General features: G+C 43.0%; 1 protein-coding gene across 3 annotated transcripts in view; it reads left to right on the top strand.

Moving 5' to 3' along the window:
• myh11b (myosin, heavy chain 11b, smooth muscle) overlaps nt 1-23,992 on the top strand; it is a 165,619-nt gene extending 141,627 nt beyond the window's left edge. For 2 of the 3 annotated variants that reach the window (XM_048552765.2, XM_048552764.2), the window contains 12 exons: nt 1-51; nt 992-1,240; nt 2,361-2,573; nt 3,257-3,469; nt 7,653-7,814; nt 8,079-8,207; nt 10,228-10,316; nt 11,322-11,445; nt 14,410-14,618; nt 16,230-16,338; nt 19,360-19,532; nt 23,177-23,992. The exon at nt 1-51 is cut by the window's left edge and continues 102 nt beyond it. In XM_048552765.2, the coding sequence (XP_048408722.1) occupies nt 1-51; nt 992-1,240; nt 2,361-2,573; nt 3,257-3,469; nt 7,653-7,814; nt 8,079-8,207; nt 10,228-10,316; nt 11,322-11,445; nt 14,410-14,618; nt 16,230-16,338; nt 19,360-19,532; nt 23,177-23,318 (1,863 nt within the window). In that variant the 3' untranslated portion in view covers nt 23,319-23,992. Of the gene's footprint in view, nt 52-991; nt 1,241-2,360; nt 2,574-3,256; nt 3,470-7,652; nt 7,815-8,078; nt 8,208-10,227; nt 10,317-11,321; nt 11,446-14,409; nt 14,619-16,229; nt 16,339-19,359; nt 19,533-20,771; nt 20,805-23,176 lie in introns of all 3 variants that reach the window. The other variant, XM_048552766.2, reaches the window with a different exon arrangement.
• The last annotated feature ends 515 nt before the right edge of the window (nt 23,993-24,507 follow it).

Here is a 24,507-nt window from a genome sequence, read left to right as displayed (position 1 = left end):
AGTGAGGCCAAGAGGAATCTGGAGCGTCAGATATCCACTTTGACTGTTCAGGTAAATGGAGCTACTAACAGAGCCCGGTTTATATCACTTTCCAACCCAGACAATTCTATGCACAGTCCAAAATCTGAATTACACAATTGCAGAACACTATTTTGTTTCTTTGTAGACTCCTGGACTCAAATAATTATGTCTTTGATTGCTTTGGTTAAAATTATATGTTCAATCGATACAATAATGCAATAGTATTTTCAGTACATGCCCCAAAATGGGGGGTATTCGAGATCAAATTGAACCATTCCGTAGCTTTTTAGTGTGTGCCAATGGTAGTGTAGTGGTGATGTCACTGGGCTGGTAATCCAGGCACAAGGCGGGGATTGGGTTCAAATCCCAGAACAGTTGGTGGTGGAATTTAAATTAATTAAAAATCAGGAATAGGATGTCAGCAGTTGTTGTAAAAACCCATCTGGCTCACTCAATGCGCTTTACGAAAGGGAAATCTTCACATGACTCCTGACCTGAAGGAGTAGGCCATTTGGCCCTTCCAGCCTATTCTGCCATTCAGTATGGTCATGGCTGATCATTCACCTCAGTCCCCTGTTTCTGCTTTCACCCCATGCCCATTGATCCCTTTAGCCCTAAGAATGATTCCTAACTCCTCCTCGGAAAAATTAAGTTGACTCTTTAGCTGCCCTCTGAAACAGTTGAGCAGCCACTCAATTCTAGGAGCAATAAACCCTGGCCTTACCAACTCATGTGCCATGAAAGAATAAAGAAAAAGTCCAAAGACAACACTGGCTTAGGGAAGTTAGCTGTCAAGCTGCTGAGTGGGATCTTCCTGTGGATAAAATGGCGACCACTTACTGGCAACAGTTGAGCTTCAGAAATGATTCATTGGTACAGAATCACTTTGGAACTTGCCAAGTATCTGAGCAAGTGTTTTGACAAAGCCAGTGTGTAGCTTATTGCTTCAATGTCGATTTTCTCAACACAGCTGTCAGATGCCAAGAAGAAGCTAAACGATGATGTGTCTGCACTGGAGGGGCTTGAAGAGGGGAAGAAGAAACTTCAGAGGGAAATTGAAGCAATTACCCAGAACTTTGAGGAAAAAGCAGCAGCGTATGACAAACTGGAGAAGACCAAGAACAGATTGCAGCAGGAGCTGGACGACCTCTTGGTGGACTTGGACAATCAGCGGCAACTCGTTTCAAACTTAGAGAAGAAGCAGAAGAAATTTGATCAGGTCAGAGATTTCTGCAAAAAAAAATGTTTTACTTTGCCACCCTCGAGATAAGTAGAAATTTTGTTTTAATTTAATGAGTACTTGCAACGTGCCAGTCTTATGGAATGAAACAATATCAACATATAAATCCAATGAGCCTGGTTAGCCAAGCAAACTGCCTCGTGATTGTAATAATTGCTAAATGCCTAAATGCCTTTTTTAACCCACCATTGATCTTTGTCTGCATTAAGTTTTTATTAAATCTCAGAATTATGGCAGTAAAGAAGGAGACCATTTGGCCCATTGTAACTGCACTGGTTCTATCCCCAAAGCCAATCTCCTGCCTTTCCCCCAATATCCCTGCACCTCATTTCTGTCCAAATAATTGTCTGTTGCCTCTCTTGAGGCTTCTAACATACTTCCAAACATTCAGGATCCTAATTACTCGCTGGGTGAAAATGTTTTTTTATCTCACATCATCCTTACCTTGTTTGTCCATCACTTTAAATCTATGCCCTCTCGTTCTCATTTCTTTTATGAGCCAGTCCCTATCCATTCTGTCCAGCCCCACCCATGGTTTTGGCAACTTTGATCAAATCTCCTCCCAGCCTTCTCCCAACCTCCAAGGAAAACAGTCACAACGTCTCCAACCTCACCTCACCATTGAAGTTGCTTGTAGCTGGAACTGTTCTGGTAAATCACTTCTGCTCTCTCTCCAATGTATTCACATTTTTGCTATCATATGGTGCCCACAACTGCTCACAATGAGATTAAAATTCATGGTGCTTTATATAAAATACTGCAACATCAAAGCTGTTGGATAACTGTAAGGTTGATAAGGTAGGATTTTCATCAATAGAGATAACTCAGTGTGGAGCTGCAGGAACACAGCAGGCCAGGCAGCATCAGAAGAACAGGGAAGTTGGTGTTTTGGGTCGGGATCCTTCTTCAGAAAATTTTCTTCAGAAGGTTTCTAAAGAAGGGCCCAACCCGAAACGTCAGCTTTCCTGCTCCTCTGGTGCTGCATGGCCTCCTCCAGCTCCATACCGGGTTTTCTCAGACTCTGGCATCTGTAGTTCTTACTATCTTGAGGATTTTCATCAAGCCCAGTTAAGACATTGTGCTATCTCCATTCTATCAGATGCTGGCAGAAGAGAAGAATATCTCCTCTAAGTATGCAGACGAGAGGGACAGGGCAGAGGCTGATGCTCGGGAAAAGGAGACAAAGGCCCTGGCTTTGACGCGAGCCTTGGATGAGGCTTTGCAATCGAAAGAGGATCTGGAAAGAGTCAACAAGCAGCTGCGAGCAGAGATGGAAGATATCATGAGCTCAAAGGATGATGTCGGAAAGAATGTAAGTAGACACACAAAAGTGCAACATGGCATTCAGTACGGGCTGAGGTCAATGGGGAAGAGGGAGGACGTCAAAATAGAGACACTTTCTAACAAGCTAACCATATAGAAAATGTTGAGATGTTTGGACTATTGCTCTGTTGCTGATTCTATTGCTCAAATAAACTTTGGCTTCTGTCTCACTGGCAGGTAATAACCAAATGAACGTTTGATGTTTGATCCAGCAGCCAAAACTTCAGTCCCTATGTTGACTGATATTGCTTACTCCTGCCCTAATAGTACTTGGCTGTGCTCAGAGGAGCTCAGATGGACAGATTGGCTGCTCTGGTCCCAGCCTGACCTTGACCATCACCGTCAAAGGTGCTCCTGCCCCAAACCTCTCCATGACAACAGGAGGGATAGGGGTGATGGAAAAGACTGGGATTTCCATCCAAAATAAATCTTACCAAGGCACGCAAACATTTTCCCCATTTCTGAGTGCATCATTGGGTTTAAAGAAAGGGTTGGCAGAGAAGACGTGTGTGTGAGATAGTGATGTTAAATGTTTCAGAGGACAGAGCTGTGTTTATTTCCTAGAAACTATATGAAAGACAAGAATGAGTCATTCAGAGTGTTACTTTTTTTTTGTCTTCACACTGTTCATTCAATGAATGATTTGCTGCATCTTATGCCTGTGAATTGAAGGTCCACGACCTGGAGAAATCAAAGCGTGCTTTGGATCAGCAAGTGGAGGAGATGAAGACCCAGCTGGAAGAACTTGAAGATGAGCTCCAGGCAACAGAGGATGCCAAGCTACGGCTAGAAGTGAACCTCCAGGCCCTGAAAACACAGTTTGAACGTGATCTGCAGGCCCGGGATGAACAAAATGAGGAAAAGAGGAGGCAGCTTGTTAAACAGGTACAATAATCTGCTCCAAAGGAAGGTCACAGCCTGAGAGTAAAGGGAAGACCATTTAGAACAGAGATAAGGAGGACTTTCTTCAGCCTGGGAGTGGTGAATCTATGGAATTCACTGCCACAGAAGGCTGTGGAGGCCACATCATTGAGTACATTTAAGACTGAGGTAGACAGGTTCTTGATTATCAATGGGATCAAGGGTTATGGGGGGAAAGCAGGAGAATGGGGTTGAGGAACTTACCAGCCATGATTGAATGGCAGAGCAGACCCAATGGGCCAAATGGCCTAATTTCTGCTCCTGTGTCTTATGGTCACTCGACCCAAAACATTAACTCTGCTTCTCTCAGCACAGATGCTGCCAAACCTGTAGTGTTTATTCAATAATTTCTAGTTTTTGTTTCACAGTAACCAACCTACATCAATTTCATAAGAACCACACATTCAACACTCATATTTAATTCTGTTCTGATAATGCAGATTATTGTATCGGGCACCACTATAGTCAATCAAGTCAGGGAATAAGCTCCAACAGGCTTACAGCAGTCTCTTCTTCGATTTTAAAACAGAATCCAATTATTTCAGGGACACTGCTTACTACACAAACCATCACTGTACAAAATGCTGAGAGTCTTAGCAGCTATTCTAAGATAAGATGAAATAAAACTCATACGCAGCACCGGTGCTGAATGGGGAGAGCAGATATTAGAAAAACATTTGATCTGGTGGCAAAGTAAGAAAGAAATGAGCGAAACGATAGAGTGATAATGGGAAAGATGCGGAAGAGGAAGCCAGAAGCAATGGCTGTATAAAGGGGCAGGAGGGTTAAGGAGGAAAGAGCCCACCATCACCATGACCTCTCCTGAATAAAATCAGAATGAGGAGGGGGAAGGACAACCTTCCTGCCCAGAACCCAGTTGAGGCACATGAGTGACCAGCTGAGAGACATCAGTGACCAATTAAGACCCATGAATGACCGGCTGAGGGCCCCATTCACCGTTGTTTATATTTAACCAGCTGTGAAGCTGCATCATGTTTGTAAACTGCCCGGTAGGAGAGGGGTCACCCCATCTGATTGCGAGGGTTCAGGGGTTGGGGGTAACAGCTACCCCCAACTCCCACCACTGCCACCTTTTACAATGACCCTCCCCCACCCCACCATGCTGGGATGATGGGTGGGGGCTAGCAATCTCCTTGATTGAGGATGAGATGATTTCTGGACCCAGTGCTCGCACCCCTGACACACCCATCTCGGGAGAGGAGGTGGGGGCTCCAACAGCGATCTTCATCCTTTATCTCTCACACACCCCCAATGCTCTGCAGTACTGGCAATGGCCATTGCTCCCAATGGCGCTGTTGGAACAGGACAGCTGCTGACCTCTGAATGGCCAGCCACTCTTGGGTTGGGGTGCCATTCTCCTGCACCAGGAAACATGGTGAATCCTGAAAATCCCAGGATCAGCCCTAGATCAGGATTAAATCCCAACAGAGCTCCCAGAAATGGTGGTTACCTCCTACTGTCCAGCTACTGAACAGGCTGCAGTACAACCATTACATTCCACCCAGTGTTAGTGCTAGCTATAGCCCTGCATTATAATATAATTGTTCAAAATGTGATCCAAATTATCCGGAGTAAATTTCTGGAAACTGATATTACAACTGGATTTGTATGTTGTTCGCTGTCTGATTTGTGTTGCTATCTCTCAACCAGTAATAAGACACCAAAACTTGTTTACAACCCATTTCTTTGCTCACAGACTCTCTGAAATTAATATGAATCCTGGCATAGAATTCATAAAAACAATTCAAATGTTGTCTCAAACAAAATCTTTCCTTCATTTTGCAGAATAAAATGTATTAACTCGAGAGAGAGTAAATAAATTACAAAATTAACAGAATTGTTATGGTACAGAAAGAGGCCATTCAGCCCATCAAGTCTGCACCAGCTTGTTCAATGAGCACCAGAACCAGATTTCCAATTGTGAAATTCACCTATTTGTCCTATTTCAACTGATCTGTATTTCTTCCTTTGTGGTGTCACACAGCGTTCACTGACAGAGAAAGCAAACAAGTGACTCAGTCGAAGATCTCTAGTTGAACTGAACTTAATCAGTTTCTAGGTCATGTTTGAGTTCATTCTGAATTCACGAAGGTGTCATTCTAAATTTAATCCAAGGGCCACTGTTCGTAGGACCCTCTGTTAGCACACCTGAGATAGGGTCGAAGAGACATACGGAACAGAAACAGACCCTCCGGTCCAACCAGTCCATGCTGACCATTATCCAAAACTAAACCAGTCCCCCCCTTATTGCACTTGACTGATATCCCTCCAAACCTTTCCTACTCAGATCTTATCCAAATGCCCTAAACATTCTAGCTGGACCTCATTCACCACTTCTGGAAGTTCATTCCTCTGTGTTTATGAAAAAAAAGCCCCTCATTTCTTTTTAATCTTTTTTCCTGTCACCTTACAAATATGTCCCCTAGTCTTGAGAGACCCCACCCTAGAGAAAAGGCACCTCCCACTGACATTATGTATACCCCTCAGTTTTACGAACCTCAGTATAAACTTGATTTGATATCGCAGGCAAAAGCACAAAACTTTTTGATAGGATGCAAAGTAATTTCTCTCCTATCTTTGCCTGTGCACGGTATTCACTAGGCCGATCAATCACCTTCAAAACTAGGAATAGATAACGTACCAAGCTAAGGTACGTCCATTCAATACAACACAGTATCATTTAACTGTCTTCATTCTTCATGTCAATTTGTTTAAAACGGGGAAAATGTTCAAAGAAAACTGGAATCAATTTCTCAGTATGAAACTAAGTGAAATAGTGCAATCAATCCTACTCCTGCTCCTAGTTCTTATGTTCAGAACTACAGGAAAGAAACAGAGTAATGGTATTGACCAACTTCTATACAGACCCAGCGCTAATGTCACTGGATTAGTCTCTCAGACACCCCACTGATGCTCTAGGAACACAATGGAATTTGAATTATCAAAAGCCCTCGTGCACAGGCTGCTGTGGCACAGTGGTAGTGTCCTACTTCTGAGCCAGGAGGCCTGCTCCAAAGGTGTGACATATTATCTCTGTAATAGGTTGAATTAAAAATAAGTACAACTAGTCAAAAAAATCCTGCATATACTGCTAAAACCCTGGCCCCAGTGTGTCAATAGGGGCTAAAAGCCCTTCTGGCTCACCAATGCCATTTGACAGGGGTGAAATCTTCCAAACTACATGTGACTCCAGACCCACTGTAATGTGGTGACCCTCAGGTGCCCTCTGAAGTGACCTAAAGGGCAATTGTTGATGGGCAATAAATGCTGGCCTTGCCAGTGACTTTGACAGCCTGTGGAAAAAATACAGGTGGCTCAGTGGTTAGCACAGCTGCCTCACAGTGCCAGGGACCTGGGTACGATTCCACACACAGGCATCTGTCTGCATGAAGTTTGTGCTTTCTCCCTGGGTCTGCGTGGGTTTCCTCCCACAGTCCAAAGATGTGCAGTTTTGGCAGATTGGCCACGGGATATTTAATGTTAATGGTGATCTCCCTCTGCACCTTCTCAGCAGCTGTAAAAGTGTATCCTGTGCTCTGTTCTGTTACCCTGATGAGCTCAAATAGTACAATCTGCCTGTAATGCACATATTGCAATACTTTTCACTGTACCTTAGTACACGTTTCAATAATAAATCAAATCAAAGTTGTTCCGTAGTGTCCAGGGATGTGCAGGCTGGGTGGATTAGGCATGGTGAATCCCAATATTGGTTGGGATACTCTTCAGAGGTCGGTGCAGACTCGATGGGCTGAATGGCTTCTTTCTGCATTGGGGAATTCTATCATTTTACAAAGTGGCGTTAGGTGCACTTCTAGATTTCAACCACTTTTTTTACAGATTATTGTATTTTATAGATGTTATAGCTCTTACCTTTCCTGGTGTGCAGGTAAATGCAGGTGACTAATTGGCCCTGTTATGTTTCAATGGTAGTGTCCCTACCCCTGGCCCAGAAGGGCTATGTTCAAGTCCCACCTGCTCCAGAAGTGTATGATAACATTGACGAAGAGGTTGATTACAAAAATAGGTTAAGTTCTTCTTTAAATGACGACAATCATAACTAACCTCCTGAAGGTAGCCTGCGATGAGAAATGTTGACGACACCACGTTGAATTTTGTTTACTCGAAGGTTCATGAGCTCGAGAGTGAACTGGAAGATGAGCGTAAACAGCGTACGGTAGCAGCAGCAGCGAAGAAGAAGCTGGAGATTGATCTAAGTGACCTCGAAGGCCAAGTTGAAGTGGCCATTAAGGGCCGTGAAGACGCCATCAAACAACTGAAAAAACTTCAGGTAGGTGCAGTCAATTGGTGAGAAATGGAACAGAGTAATTAAAACCAAAGCATAAGCAGAGAAATCCTTAGCAATCAAAATGTGTAAAATCAACATCATTCACGAGCCCCGTGCTTTAAACACTGAAGAAAATATTCAGATATTATTCAAATCTTAGAGAAGAATTGTCTATGTTTGACTGTTTGAAGGGAGCGGATTGATTTGTGAAGGGTCAGATTGAAATAAATGGGTCAGGATTCATTCATGAATTTCTACTTCTCCCAGGCTCAGATGAAGGATTATCAGCGTGAACTCGAAGATGCTCGGAATTCCCGGGAAGAGGTTCTGGCTCAGGCTAAAGAGAACGAGAAAAAAGCCAAGAACCTGGAGGCGGACCTATTGCAAGTCCAAGAGGTAACCATTGGGAAACAGTGATTCACTTTTATTCATCACCAGTTTGAAAGGTGTTCTGTTTGCTGGGCCAGCTATATCCCAACGTGAGGAGAAGCTATCATAGCAAGTTAGGAGGACGCTATGGTTATGTGGAGATGATGGCAAGGTGTACTGTGATGACAAATATTACAAATAAGAAACATCAAAGATAGTAGGAACTGCAGATGCTGGAGAATCTGAGGTAACAAGGTGTAGAGCTGGATGAACACAGCAGGCCAAGCAGCATCAGAGGAGCAGGAAAGCTGATGCATCGGGCATAGACCTAGCTTTCCTGCTCCTCTGATGCTGCTTGGCCTGCCGTGTTCATCCAGCTCTATACCTTGTTATCAAAGAGGAAAATCACTTCCTTTTATTGAACTTAAGGCACTTATCCAAAAGGTTGAGAAATAAGCTGGATATTACATGCTCCCAAGGGCTGTGTTTTGGGTGGGAGGGCTGTGTGATTTGAGGGAGTTTGTCTCGGCCATTACATTCCCCATCAGCACTGAGGGTGGCACCCTTCTCCCAGGTAGGGGTGAATATTCCATATGGAGCTCATTTAGCACCTACGCAAACTGCGTCCCCCCCCCCCCTTCAGTATGGCTGTCATTGAGCTTCCAACATTGAAGCTCAGAAACCAGGAATTGGAGTGGGCCAGCCAGCCCTTACTCTGCTATTCAATATGACAGTGGCTGATACTGCACCTCAACGCGATATTCCCATTTCCTCTCCATATCCCATAATGCCTTTAAAATCTGACATTGGATTTATTTCCTTTATTCAATGACTTGGCCTCCAGTACCTCATGTGGTGAATTCCACAGGGTCGCTCCCCTAAGAATGAAGTAATGATTCCTCATCACAGTCCAAATTGCTGTCGATATTGTCCAATGAAGTTGTTCAGGGATGTTGTGACACACTTCAGGAGCAGGTGGGTAGAAAACACTGGTTCAGAGGTGAATGAACCACCACTGCACCACAAGAGCCCCTCCTAAAGACCCTGCATCCTGAGACTGTGTGCCCTGGTGCTAGACTCCCAAACCAGGGGAAGCATCCTCCCTGCATCTAGTCTGTTTGGCCCTCCAGGAATTTTATACATTTCAAACAGTTCTCCTCTAGTTATTCTAGATTCTAGTGGATACAGGTCCAGTCCCCTCTTCCTACCGATAAAACAAATCTCACCTCACAAAGCAGTCCTACCATCACTGGCATCAGCCTAGTAAACCTCCTGCTGCACTCCCTCTACATCCTCGCTTAGGTAGGGAGACCAAAACTGTGTGTAATATTCCAGGTGTGGTCTCACCAAGGCCCTGTGTCACTGTAGGAGGATGTTCCAACTTCTGAACATCAATGCTCTTGCAATGAAGGCCAATATGCCATTTCCAGCTGGCCAGGTGGTTAGCCGCCAACTTCTCTACCAGTGCTTGGGGTGGGGATGCTTCTCTTCAATTACTTTGTTCAGTTAAGCCCACACACCCCATTCTTTCCCCGTTTTGAAAAAAAAGGGTCAATTTATAAACAACATTCAGTAGATTTCAGAGCATCATAAAATTGTGCATAAATAAAAGCAAAATGCTGCAGATGCCAGAAATCTGAAACGAACGCTGTGCATGTTGGATAAACTCAACAACTCTGGCAGCATCTGTGGAGAGAGAAACAGAGATAATGATTTGAGTCTGATATGGCTTCTTTGGAGTTTGTTCGAAAATTCATGTCAGACTCGAAATGTTGACTCTGCCTTCTCTCCACAGATGCTGCCAGACCTGTTGAGTTTCACCAGCACTTTCTGCTTTTATGAAGCCATGAATGGCCCTGTTTTGTTGTCAATGATGTTCTCTGATGTATTATTAAAGCCAAAGAGTACCAGAAAAGACATTCTTCGCTTCATTGCTTTGGTTGGAGGGGCATTTTTGGGTTCTTGTGCAATATGGAATCCCTTCAAGTCTCCAACGCATAATGTACATTTTGTTTCAATATACTTTCCTCTCTCTCCTTCTTCGAAGGATTTGGCTGCTGCAGAGCGTTCTCGCCGTCATGCTGAGCAGGAGAAGGAGGAGCTTGCTGAGGAGTTGGCAGGGAATGTCTCCGGAAAGTATGCAACATGAAGATCCTCACTCTTTTTCTTCTTGCTAAAGTGATATTTTCTCATGACCCTGTTAACCAATCTTCCACCTTCAGGGATCTGTGGACAAGCATCCCAGGGTCCCTAAGTTTCTTTGAGCTTCCAAGCGTTCATTGAGTACTCCCTTGACTTGTTACTTCTTGCAAAGTGCATCACGTCACCTTTATCAGGGCTCAATTCCATCCATCACTGATCTGCCTTGTAACAAGGTCAGCCAGGGTGGACCTCATAGAATATGAGCTCCCTGATTGGACCACATTAACAGCCCAATTAGGGAGTTCTGGCTGACAGATAAGAACAGGAGTGTCAGAGGTTTTGCTCACTATGAGAGCTGGCTCTGACGGAGCTGGATCCATGTCATGGACTCTCCACGTGTAAATAAAGGGTCTCTTAGTGAGCCTCTTACCAGCCTCTGCGGGACAAAAACAAAGTTGCTGGAAAAGCTCAGCAGGTCTGACAACATCTGTGAAGGAGAAAACAGAGTTAATGTTTCGGATCTGGTGACCCTTCCTCAGAACCCGGTTCTGAGGAAGGGTCACCGGACCCGAAACATTAACTCTATTTTCTCCTTCACAGATGCTGTCAGACCTGCTGAGCTGTTCCAGCCTCTGTGGAGTTATTTCAATACACATCTGACCAATCCATCTACATCCTCCTGTAAGCTAACATCTACCTCCTGACTGTCAACCACCCAGCCAATCTCTGTGTGATCTGCAAATTAACTTACCATCCTCCGATACGTTTTTCTGATGCATCGCATCAAATCAAAAGCACTTTCTGGAGTGCAATCCTGGACGAGAAGATTGTCAATATCTGAACCTGCAAGTTAATGGCTTTCCCTGTGTGTCCTGAAATATAAAAATTAGTTGCACTGAGCAAGGGTGTAGACCACACTGTGTGCTTTCTGTAGGTGCAGTTTGTGACCCTGTATGATCAGGGAAACACTAATCCGGCTGCATTATTAAAACATTGCAGGTCTGCACTTCTGGATGAGAAACGGCGTCTGGAGACTAGAATATCACAGATGGAGGAAGAGCTGGAAGAGGAGCAGGGCAACATGGAAACACTGAATGATCGTCTCAGGAAAGTTGTACAGCAGGTAAGAAACTCAAACCCACATTCACCTCGCTGAGCCTTACAACTGCTGGCTATGATCCCATAAAGCAGTTACATGTACTGTGCATAATCTGGGTGATGTCAAAGATTTCAAGGATCAGTTACTCGAGCGTAAAATTAATTTACACACTGTAGATAGCTACTCACAAACTAAATAGTGCAAACATCACACAGAAATGTCTGGCAACAAGTTAGATAGAAATGAAATGGCAGTGTCCTTCTCGGAGTGGTAGGACTGGTACATGGTAAGACACACCATTGTGATCGATCTGTGTTCACAAGACAACAGCCCAGTCTGTGCAGAGACAGTAGGAACTGCCAATGCTGGAGTCTGAGACAACACAGTGTGGACTTGGATGAACACAGCAAGTCAGGCAGCATCAGAGGAGCAGGAAAGCTGATGTTTCCGGCCTAGTCCCTTTTCTGAAGGGTCAAGACCCAAAACGTCAGCCGCCTTGCTTTTCTGATGCTGCATGGCCTGTTGTGTTCATCCAGCTCTACACCTTGTTATCTCTGAATACAGAACTACATTTGTTTAAAAACACAGTCTTCCCAGTTTCCTAGCCAGCAATAATACATACCAACAACTAAAGTCACCTTTCTTCCACTGTTTCCTGCAACATGCAGGTAAGAACATAAGAACTAGGAGCAGGAGTAGGCCGTTTGGCCCTTCAAGCCCGCTCTGCCATTCAATAAGATCATGGCTGATCTTTTCGTGGACTCAGATCCACTTACCCACGTTCTCACTGTATCCCTTAATTCCTTTATTGTTCAAAAAAAATCTACCTTAGCTTTAAAAACATTTACTGAAGTAGCGTCAACTACCATAGGTCACCATAGGCCCGGAGGACCATCGGGCTAGTCCCTCATTAGAGAGAGGCGGCTGGTGGTGATTTAATCTGAGGGTTACCATGCCTCAGGCAAGGGGAGAGGTTGAGAAGGAGATTCCCACATGGTAATCTATAACAATCCTATTAATGAGTCACAAGGCAGCAAACTTCCCCTGGATATGAGAGGTTGGAAGTAGGTGAGTAATCTCCTGATGTGACATGAAAATGAAAGACTGTGCGAAGATTGTATCTATTCTCCAATTAGTTCGTTCAAGCACCAATCATTCTAGTAGAAGATTGTATCTATTCTCCAATTAGTTCGTTCAAACACCAATTATTCTAGTAGAAGCCAAAGGAGGTGACAGCCGAGTGGGTGTTTTCAATGGACTCTTCATCCAGAGAACCAGGTTCTGGATTTATTTTCTATTCATTTGTGGGATGTGGGCGTCACTGTCTGGACCAGCATTTCTTGCCCATCTCTAGCTGCCCTTGAGAAGGTGGGGGTGAGCTGCCTTCTTGAACTGGTGCAGTCCACCTGCTGCAGGTTGACCCACAATGCCATTCGGGAGGGAATTCCAGGATTTTGACCCAGCAACAGCGAAGGAACTTTTTTTTAAAATTCATTCAGGGGATGAGGGCATCGCTGACCAGGCAGCATTTATTGCCCATCCCTAACTGCCTAAAGGGCAGTTCACAATCAACCACATTGCTATGGATCTCGAGTCACATGTAGGCCAGACTAGGTAAGGATGGCAGCTTCCTTGCCCAAAGGACACTAGTGAACCAGATGGGTTTTTCCTAATAATCGGCAATGGATTCATGGTCATCACTAGACTCTTAATTCCAGATATTTATTGACTTCAAATTCCACCATCTGCAGTGGTAGGATTCAAATTGGCACCACATCCACAAGCAACCACTCCCTCCACCACCGATGCTCAGTAGCAGCAGTGTGTACCATCTACAATGTGCACTGCAGAAATTCACCAAAGATTCTCAGGCAGCACCTTCCAAACCCACGACCACTTCCATCTAGAAGGGCAAGGGCAGCAAATACATGGGAACAACACCCCCTGCAAGTTCCCCTCCAAACCACTCACCATCCTGACTTGGAAATATATCACCAAATAGGGGAGGCAATGGTCTAGAAGTATAATCACTGGGCTGTTAATCCAGAAACCCACGTAACGATCCTGGCACCTCGGTTTGATAATAAAATCAATAAAAGTCTGGACTAAGAGTCTAATGATGACCAATATTAATTGTTGGGGCAAACACACTAATGTCCTTTAGGGAAGGAAACTGCCATCCTTACCTGGTCTGACCTATATGTGACTCCAGACGCACAACAATGTTGTTGACTCTTAAATGACCTCTGGGCAATTAGGGAAGAGAAATATGAGTTAATGTTTCAGGTCTCGAGACGTTTCCTCAGAACTGATGGTAGCTAGGGAAATATCAGTTTATATGCAGAAGATAGGGTGGGAGGAGGGGCTCAAGTGTAAACAATAGGTAGGGTTGGAGCCCAAAGAAAGAGAAAAACAGTTGGACAGTCCAACCAACATTTTCCCATCTACCATCAGTCCTGAAGAAGAGTTGCCAGACCCAAAGTATTAACTCTGATTTCTCTTTGTGGATGCTGCCAAACCTTCTAAGCTTTTCCAGCAACTTTTGATTGCCTTCCTGAGTTACAGCATCTGCAGTTCTTTCGGTTTTTATTGTGGACAACTACGGATGGGCAATAAATGCTGGTCTAGCTAGTGATCCTCTCACCTTATGAATGAATGTTTCAAAATAGCAAGACAATTACTCACTGTCTAGTGCTGAGACCATACATTTACAGTTGGATTCCCAGAGCTCATGTCTTATGGATTAAATTTTGGATGTAAAACCTCAGCACATTGTCTGCTAAATTCTCCTTTAAAATAAATGCTTGCACCAATTGGGGAAACACCAAAACTCATATTGCAATTCCAGCTGCTGGCTAACATCAGCAAGTTTCTCAGGCAGTTGTGGAGTAAATTTGGGAAAATTCAAAGAACCCCAAGCCAATTGAGACGAGCCTCCGGTTTGCCTGAGGTTTGTAAATTCTGACAACAGTTCTTTCTGGTTGTTAGTCAGAGCAGCTTTCGAACGAGTTGGCTGCTGAGCGCAGTGCAAACCAGAAGAACGAGAGTGCTCGCCAGCAACTTGAGAGGCAGAACAAGGAGCTGAAGGCCAAGCTGCAAGAAATGGAAGGGACCGTCAAGTCCAAGTTCAAATCGACCATAACCACCCTGGAGTCAAAGATTGCCCAGTTGGAAGAACAACTGGAGGCTGAAGTAAAGTAAGAGCAAATCCAGAATAATCATCCCTTCCCTTGCTCAGTTGTCTTTACATACTTGCAGGTGCTGAACTACCTTTTGTGTATTTTGTAGCAATGACCAGAAATGATGAATCCAAAATGATCTAACATGTTGATGCTGTGGCTTTAAGATAGCTCAGATGGCTCTTAGATTGTCACGACAAGCATTAAGGCTTTCATAGCAAAGGACCGTCAGTACAAATATCCATCAGGTCATTAACATATTGGGTTCACTCTCTCTCAATGAGAGTATCCTCTGGGACTAAGACAACTTTGCAGTTTGCGATGATTGTGGTGTAGTGGTAGTTTCCTTGCCTCTGGGGCAAGGAGGTCTGGGTTCAAGTCCCATCTCTGACTAGGTTGATTAGAAACCCACATTGTGTTTATTGGTTACCATTTGGGGAGGTGATAGCCTAGTGGTACTATCGCTGAAATATTAATCTAGAGACCCAGATAATGACCTGGGGACCTGGTTTGAAACCTGCCACAGCAGATGGTGGAATTTGAATGTAATTTTAAAACATGATGACTGTGAATCCATTGACAATTGTTGGAAAAATATCCGTCTTGTTCACTAATGACCTTTAGGGAAGGAAACTGCCATCCTTACCTGGTCTGGCCTACGTGTAACTCCAGACCCACAGCAATGTGGTTGGCCCTTAACTGAGCTCTAGGCAATTAGGGATGGGCAATAAATATTGCCCTGCCAGTAATACCTTCATCCTGTGAGTGAATGAAAGGATATTATGAGACACAGTAACCTGTTCTTCCTCTCACCCATCCCTTCCTCCCACCCCAAGCCGCACCCCCATCTACCTACTAACCTCATCCCACCTCCTTGACCTGTCTGTCTTCCCTGGACTGACCTATCCCCTCCCTACCTCCCCACCTATACTCTCCTCTCCACCTAGCTTCTTTTCTCTCCATCTTCGGTCCGCCTCCCCCTCTCTCCCTATTTATTCCAGAACCCTCACCCCATCCCCCTCTCTGATGAAGGGTCTAGGCCCGAAACATCAGCTTTTGTGCTCCTGAGATGCTGCTTGGCCTGCTGTGTTCATCCAGCCTCACGTTTTATTATCTTGGATTCTCCAGCATGTGCAGTTCCCATTATCTCTGATACTATTTTAAGATCACTTAGGTGTTTCTGGTTCATAAGCACTTATCTGCAAACTACTTGCAAAGAAAGATTACAACTGCAACACAGCATTCTAGGTGGACTATAAATATCAAGTCCAGTAGTTCACTGAGCAGCTCTGATTTGGCAACTGTGTGAATTTTCACAAACTGTTTTGGCTTTGGTTTTATGGTTTGTGTGTTAAAGCCATTATGGGATTAAGTCTGCTTCTCTGTGTATTTTTCCCACAGATCTCTATCTCTACAGATTGCCCACATGAATAGCCTGTTTTAATAAGACTTTAAATTGGTATTAGGACTAAACAGCGGGTTATGTTTTGGAATCCTGATGTAATTAATGTGGATACAGTTCTGTCAAAAACCAGACAGATTGATCCACTGAAACTGGTACAGGACTAATCACTGCAATTTATCACTAGGATGATGTTTAAATGATCAGTTTGATGTGTTACTTTTTAGGGAAAAACAAGCGACCACCAAGGCAACTCGACGTACAGAGAAGAAACTGAAAGAGATCCTGTTGCAGTTGGAAGATGAGAGAAGACATGGAGAGCAGTATAAAGAACAGGTAGACCTTTGAACTCTGTGTGTGTGAGAGAGAGAGAGAGAGAGAGAAGACTTGCACATATACCACCCAGTCCCTGGCCTTTGAATACCCTCTATACAGGCAGAACAGTGTCTTTCTTGTGAAGAGACTGAAGATTGATATCAGAACTGTCGATTAGCAAATTTGCAAATGATCAAACATGTTTCATTTGTATTGAAGTTAGGAACATTTCCAAAGATGGAAGCACTGTTAGAGTGAGCCATTTCATTAACTATATTTCCTGATCTTTCTTGTATAAAACTCAACAATATTAGATATTGCCAGCTATTGAGCCAGTGAAGGTCCATTAGGAAGATCCCTGGTATGGAGGGGTTGTCTTATGAGCAAAGACCAAACAGGTGGGACTGTACTCACTGGGGTTTAGAAGAATGAGAGGTGATCTCATTAAAACATATGGGATTCTTAAGGGACAAAAATAGAAATTGCTGGAAAAGCTCAGCAGGTCTGGCAGCATCTGTGGAGAGAAAATTGAGTTCACGTTTCAGGTCCAGTGACCCTCCTTCAGAACTGATTGTAGCTAGAAAAATGTTGCTTTTATGCAGAAGATAGGATGGGGGGATGGGCAAGGAGAAAATGATGTGTGGAGATACAGCCTACAGACAGAGATGTTGGCCACGGAACACCCAGTCTAAGGGCCCAAATGTAGTGCTTTACCTGCACTTCACTCAGTCTAGTCGACTGCATTTGCTGCTCACAACGTGGTCCCCTCTACATCGGAGAAATCCGCTTCACAAACACCTACATTTTATTTGCAAAAAAGATTGAGCTTCCTGTTGCCTGCCACTTTAACACACCACCCTGTTCCCTGGCCAACTTCTCTATCTCAGGAGCAAAAACAGAAGTTGCTGGAAAAGCTCAGCAGGTCTGGCAGCATCTGTGAAGTAAAAAAATCAGAGTTAACATTTCGGATTCAGTGACCCTTCCTCAGAACTTGCTGCAGTGCTCCAGCGCAGCTCAGTGCAAGCTGGAAGAACACCTCATTTTCAACTTGGACTCAATATCGAGTTCAATAATTTTAGGGCTTGAGGCACCTTCTCCAGTGTCCTTACCCTAACCCCTATACAACACTTTGTTATCACATAGTCTGCTTTCACACAATACACATTGTTAGCAGCTAACAGTCTCCATTAGCAATCATTCATTCTCCCAGACTGGTCGTTATCCAATCCTTTGTCTGTCCAACTATTCTTCTCTCTCTTTGGGCTCTATCCCTGTCGATCATACCTCAGTGAGCATCACAGATATTAAATACATAGAACACATGGAGCTCATAGGGTCATATGGTATAGTACAGGACCTTTCGACTTGATCCTGTCCTGTCAAAGTTGCTGAATTTGTATGATTGATACATATTAAACTAAATCTAGACTTGTCCAATCTACTATAGGTAAATTCTTAATGACGGGACGAGTCTTAATTTCTGCAAAGAGCCCCTCTGAAACTGAAAGTGAACCTATAAAAATGTGGACTATCATTCTTATAGATTTTAGTTATTATTGAATATTTTAAGAAAACAAAAAACTCATAATACTTTTCCTTACTTAATCTTTCTGCCGTTTTTTCCCCTTAATCCCTTAATGTTTCCTTCTCTGTATTTCCCTTTCTGTACCGAGAGAGTCATACAGCTGGAACAAATCCTTCGGTCCAACCAGTCCATGCTGACCATATCCTCAAACTACACCACTCCCACTTACCTGTGTTTGGCCCATATCCCTCTAAACCTTTCCTTTTCATGCCCTTATCCAAACGTCTTTTAAACATTGTAACTATACCTGCATCCACCACTTCCTCTGACCCTTCATTCCACACATGAACCACTCTCTAAAATGGTTGCACCTCGTGTCCTTACTAAAACTTTCTCCTCTCACTTTTAAAAATAAGCCCACTAGTTTTGAACTCCATCACTCAACTTATAATTTTATAAATCTCAATAACGTCACCGCTCAACCCCCTGTGCTCCAGTGAAAAATGTCCCAGCCTATCCAGCCTCTCCTTATAACTCAAACCCTCCATTCCTGGTAATATCCCTCAATTTCACATTAGGTTCAATATTCCAACCAACACTTCCTGGTTCAGGCTCTCCACTGCTCATTAATGATTCTGATTGTTTTAAAGAGGAATGCAGTTGCCTGACCTTGTAGAGATCTCCTGTGGAGGATGAGGTACCATTTTTGGCTTTCCAGTTTACAGCAAATCTGAGTGCAGCACTCCCAAGGACAGTCAGTGGAGAAATTATGCAAGTGTAACAAATGACCGGTAACTGCTCACATGCCTCAGAGTCAAATCTAGCCCATACATATCTCCAATAAAGAGGCCACCCTTCACCTGCTGTAATTTAGCTACCTACATAGACTATAGAACATTACAGCACAGTACAGGCCCTTCAGCCCTCGATGTTGTACCAACCTGTCATACCGAACTCAAGCCCATCTAACCTACACTATTCCATGTACCTGTCCTGAAAGGAATTATCACAACTTTTAAGTGGTATTTAGATAATCACTTGAAGTGCCATAACATACAAGGCTACAGACTAAGTGCTGCAAAATGGGAATAGACAGGTCCTTGATGACCAGCACAAATATGATGGGCCAAAGGGCCTCTTACTATGCTGTAAAACTCTATGACTCTCCTCTAAATAATGTTTTCCCAAGAATATGTGTCACTGCGTGAGTGCAGTGATTGGAACCAGGTGGATCTTATTGATTCTGTGATTCTTGATTGGGACTGTTAAGGAGGGCCAATCAGGGAGTCCTGGCTGACAGATATAAACAGGAGTGTTAGTGAGCCTCCTTATTTCTAGGGACTGATTCCAAGCTAACTAGCCACAGTCAGTGTACTATGCATGTATAAGTAAAGGGTGACTTGGTGATGGGATACCAGCCTCAGTGCAGTTATTTCAGTGAGAAAGATATGTGTTTGCAACGTTGCCACAGTGATGTGTAAAATATACTAATACACAAGTTATTTTTGACACCGAAGGCTGAGAAAAGTAATTCGCGAATGAAGCAACTGAAGAGGCAGCTGGAAGAGGCTGAGGAGGAATCTCAGAGGATCAATGCTGCCCGGCGCAAACTCCAGCGAGAGCTGGAAGAGGCCACGGAGATGAATGAAGCCATGAGCCGTGAATGTAACACACTGAAGAACAAACTCAGGTAAATGCAACAGCCCAGCCAATCTCCCAAAGAGAGAACTGAGTTGTTAGGGTCTTGGCCTACTAGCCTCTCCACAGTACAGGAATTTCCCCATGTTGCTTGCTTGCTGAGACTTTACGTTTGATGGGATGTGGGCGTTACTGGCTGGGACGGGGCTTCTGGCTCATCCCTAACCTCCCTGAAAGTCAATGGCTTGCTGAGGCCAATATCAGGGCACAATTAAGAATTGAACCCATTGCTATGATTTTCTCCACTTGCTTTTGGTGGGAACAGAGAAACAGAAAGCAATTTACCAGTCCCCGTTATCATCCGTGCTGCAAATGCCAGGATTAGGCTAAGGACAGATCAGGAGAAAAAGGACATGTTGTTCTTAGTGTGTCCATAATGCCAGCAAGGCCTCAGTAAATGCCCCATCCTATTTGCCCCTGTATGAGGTAATGGTGAGCCTTACCACTTATCCAATTGAGCAGCCTATCAGGACACTTCAGGGGTCATTAGGATCAACTGACAGTGTAGACCCAAGTTACACATAGACCCAGTAAATGGATAAATCCCATTCCCAGGGACATCGGTGACCTGGTTAACTTTTTATGACAATACATTGGCTTTAATGGCCTGTTTATTGGCTTTTACATTTTTTAATGCAATATTACTTCTCAACCTTAACAGATGTGTTGAACTGGATTTTATAACTAGCTTCTCTGTATTTGAACCCTCTGGATCTTTCATATTAGTTACAGATCCATCACATTTGCAGACATTCAAAAATTGCTGGCCTGAAGAAAACCTCAAAGCCCAGTGTAATACAGGCATAAACTCTACATGATCTCATTACATATAAAAGACATTTGGACTGGGTCATGAATGGGAAAGGTTTGGGGGATATGGGCCAAACACAGGCAATTGGGACTAGTTCAGTTTAGAGGAAACCTGGTCAGCATAAACAAGTTAGACCATACTGTATGACTCCTAACACTTCAGACTGAGTTCATTAAATATCACTTTGTATATTACCAACAGCTGTTCCCAAGAATGTTACCTAACATGGAATAGATTTTCCAATAGTTTTTTCCCCCCTTAGATTGAATGCTATCTGCAAGATTTCACTTCGTAAGAGTCAGAGTGTTCTGTTTGTAGACCTCTGCTCAACATATGCTCGCTCTGATTATTCTTTGTATTGAGAGTCATTTATAATAGGAATGATTTGTAACTGTGAGGGAAATCTTGTCTTTATTACAGAAGTGCACATGAACCTGCTCAGTGACTGCCCAGGTACCAATCCTCAGCTACGCAACTTTTAGTATTGCTCAAACTTACAGCTCTCTTCCTCCTTAAGTACTGACACAAGGTTTCTGAAAACTCTGAAGGCTGAAGACAAATATCAGAATTAAAACAAAACAAACAAGTGATGTAAAGACAGAAGAGCCACAGGATGTGATTTATATGCAACTTAGTAGATAGTGAGGGCTCAGGGAGATATAAATCTTATCTCATGGCTCTTCATCCTACATTCTCTTTATACCACATGTTTAATAAAACAGGAAACCAATTGTAACAATTCATGGACAGACGGTACTGAATTTCAAATTGTTCCTGGTATGTTCACTCCTAACTATATTTTCTCCAACTCTGTGAAATACATTCCATGGAAATAATATTACATGTGGTATAAGTAAATGGAACAGAAGTTCTAATAGATACAGAATAAAGAGCTTAACACTTAATATTGCTGTGCACATGCAGCAGAATGTGCAATTTCTGTATGTACCCAAGGCTGTCACTAACAATTTGTGCTTCATAGGACAAGACCCTGACACTGCCGAATCCGCAAAAAGATTTGTGAATCTTATTGTAGCCTTGATTGTTTTTCCCCTTACCCCTCCCTCCCTCAGACTCACCCACATTTTGCTCACAGCTCACCTGCAGTGGAGAGTTGGGAGCATGCACAGCTGTAGGCAAAGTGAGAATTCTGAAGTGAAGATCACTCAGTGGACCATTTCAACTCCTTTATTTTATCACATGTAGGATTTGGAGAAAGTACCCACAAGTCAAACAATCTCCTCACCATCCTGTAGCACTATAGGCCACAAATCATTGTACAGTTGTAAGATCTCTTACTACATCAGTAGTCACTAAGGCATTTCTAAAAGCAAAACTCTGCGGCAGTTAAGGGGTCGACCCAGTCTGCTTTATTAATTCCAAGCTACAGAGCTGTTTTACTTTCAGAAGCCCTTTGAGGATGGTATGAATAATCAATTTAGCAGTTTCCACCAGATTACTTTTTTTAAAAAAAATATATTTTTCATTCTGCATAAATTCAATAAAAATGAGACATTGATTAAAAAGCTGACAGAGATTGATATTTTACAATTTATTCTTGTCACTTGGTCCTCAAGGGGTTAATGAAACGGACGTACAACATGAAGCATGGCTATGGCATGTTCACAAAATATATTGTTAACTGAGGGTACACAGTGGCTACAAACAAACTTATGGAGTTTGCTTAAACTGAATAACTGAGAATTTTGATATTACCGGTATATGTTATGCCCGTTTTAAGCTTATCAACTGTTCACAATAGATCATCAGAGCCATGAAGTAATTATTGCCCAGTTTATTTTCACACTGAAGCACAATTGAGGCACATTCACTGATGCTGTTTTATCTAACTCCACTTATTTGTAAAATTAAATTGCTTGAATAGACATATAGACGATGCATTTATTAGATTTTAAAAATGCCCAGAAATAACCCTACCTAGCCGTTGGTACCACAGGCATGTGTAGTCTCAAAGCACATCTGTTTGCATGTTTTGAAGCCATGATAGAAATTTGTCATAGGGTAATCACTGCAGTCTTCCCACATTTTGGCTGACAATCAGACTGGTCATGGTTCCCACATTGGCAAAGACTAGAGATGTCAATCACAAGTAGAATGTCTATCTCACCCACAATCTGTGTGTTGGACATGTAACAAAAAAAAGTAGTAGCTAGTTTCATGGAGAGATCACTAAGATTGACATTGTTGCTATCAGGGCCTAACTTCTAAACTACGATCCCTCATTACAAAAACAAAGTTGCTGGAAAAGCTCAGCAGGTCTGGCAGCATCTGTGAAGGAGAAAACAGAGTTACCGTTTCGGGTCCAGTTACCCTTCCTCAGAACTCAAACTCACAACGAAGTTCTGAGGAAGGGTCACCAGAGCCGAAACGTTAACTGTTTTTCCCTTCACAGATGCTGCCAGACCTGCTGAGCTTTTCCAGCAACTTCTGTTTTTGTTCTTGATTTACAGCATCTGCAGTTCTTTTGGTTTTTGTCCTTCAGTACAAGGTTTCTTTAATTATAAAATGCTGCATCATTTAAAGACAATTCGCACAAATGTCACAGTCTATCTACCTAAATTTTACAATCGTCCACAAGCACCTTTTTTAGTTTTGGAAGGTAGTTAATCTGAAATCATTCCTTTCTCACCTTTTCTCGTAGTTGAGAATCTCAAGTAGTTGGGAGACCTACATCCATCTAGCGCAGCATTGGCTGTTGATGAATTGCGCACTCCTTTATATTAAAAGTCGGTAGAGAGTTGTTTGCAGGGGTCATCAAGTTTTGACTGTTGCTGCTTGCTAACATGCTGCGTCCCTTGGTGTAGACGGGGAAACGAGCCGGTGTTGAGTGGAACACGGAGATCTGGTGGCCGACGCGGAGTAATCGATAACACCTCACTGGAAAACTCTGATGAAGATGCTGGAGGAAGAGATGCAGACTTCAATGGTACAAAACCTAACGAGTAACGACAGAATAACTACGGTATAGATAAGGGGGGGGGGAAGTGATTTGAAAAACATTCAAAAAAAAGTCACACTCTTACGTTACTAACAGGGCACTTTTTCCCATTTATAAGGTTACTTGTTCACAATTTTTAAAAAAAATTACTTTCACGTGCATGTGGGCTAAAGCTATTTTATTTTTTACTAAATATTTTACATGTATCAGTTTCAAAAAATATATGCTAGCATTTAAAATATATTGTAAAAATGAAATGTTAAAATATGTAATCCTTATGTGCACTGCCTGGATGGGTTAGGATTTTAAAATGGTATTTTGTTGCAAAACCATAAATGAATTAGCACCAAAAATATAAAAGTTCACTCTTCCCTTCCCGAAAGGATTTGGTCCTATTCAGTAGGACAATGTAATCAGAGATGTGTGGTGCCCTTTGTGTTTTCATAGGAAGAGCCAAGAAGATTACTGTACCATTTACAACACATTCACGATACACCAGATAACTGCAACACCAGTCACATCATTCCATACAATTGCTTTATTCAGCCACATGAACTACTGGATTTGAAAATAAACTATTGTTTGCAGTAACATATACATAACATGCTAAAAACTTAGTCTGCAAAGAGTTTCTGAAATTGTTTATGATCCACTATCACAAATAAAGGAATTTGTATCACAATTTCGAGCCTTATTTTTAATTTTTGCAAATGTACATCTGTATCTCCAAGTTGTCTTCAGATAACTGTCATCTGCACAGAGTAATGAGTCAGAATGGAAGTTCATAGGAACTTGGTATCTCAACTCAAGCAGTTCTTGAGACAGAAGAAAGCACACTGCCTACATGAAGTCCTGGGTTGGATTCAGCCAAGTTCAACCTAATCAAGTGCTTTTCCTTTCTGTCAACTGAGAAGCATCAATCCAGCCAATCTCACTCAGAATGAGAGAGAGCAAAAGACAAAAATATGCTGGCAATCACAGTGGGTCAGTCAGCATCTGGGAGGGGGGGGTAAGCTAATGTTTCGAGTCTAGATGGGATTGCCAGCATTCAGGCCCAGAATCATGGACATTGCCATTGCACCACAAGAGCTCCACAGAAATATTTGTAATCAACTGTAGCCATGTTACAATGTACCTCAGGCGGAGGTGGGATTTGAATTTCTCGACCAGAGCAAAAATACTACCACAAGATCCCAT

This window comes from Stegostoma tigrinum, chromosome 23 (genome assembly GCF_030684315.1).
Source record: "Stegostoma tigrinum isolate sSteTig4 chromosome 23, sSteTig4.hap1, whole genome shotgun sequence".
Classification (NCBI taxonomy): domain Eukaryota; kingdom Metazoa; phylum Chordata; class Chondrichthyes; order Orectolobiformes; family Stegostomatidae; genus Stegostoma; species Stegostoma tigrinum.
This window is presented reverse-complemented; position numbering and strand designations above follow the sequence as displayed.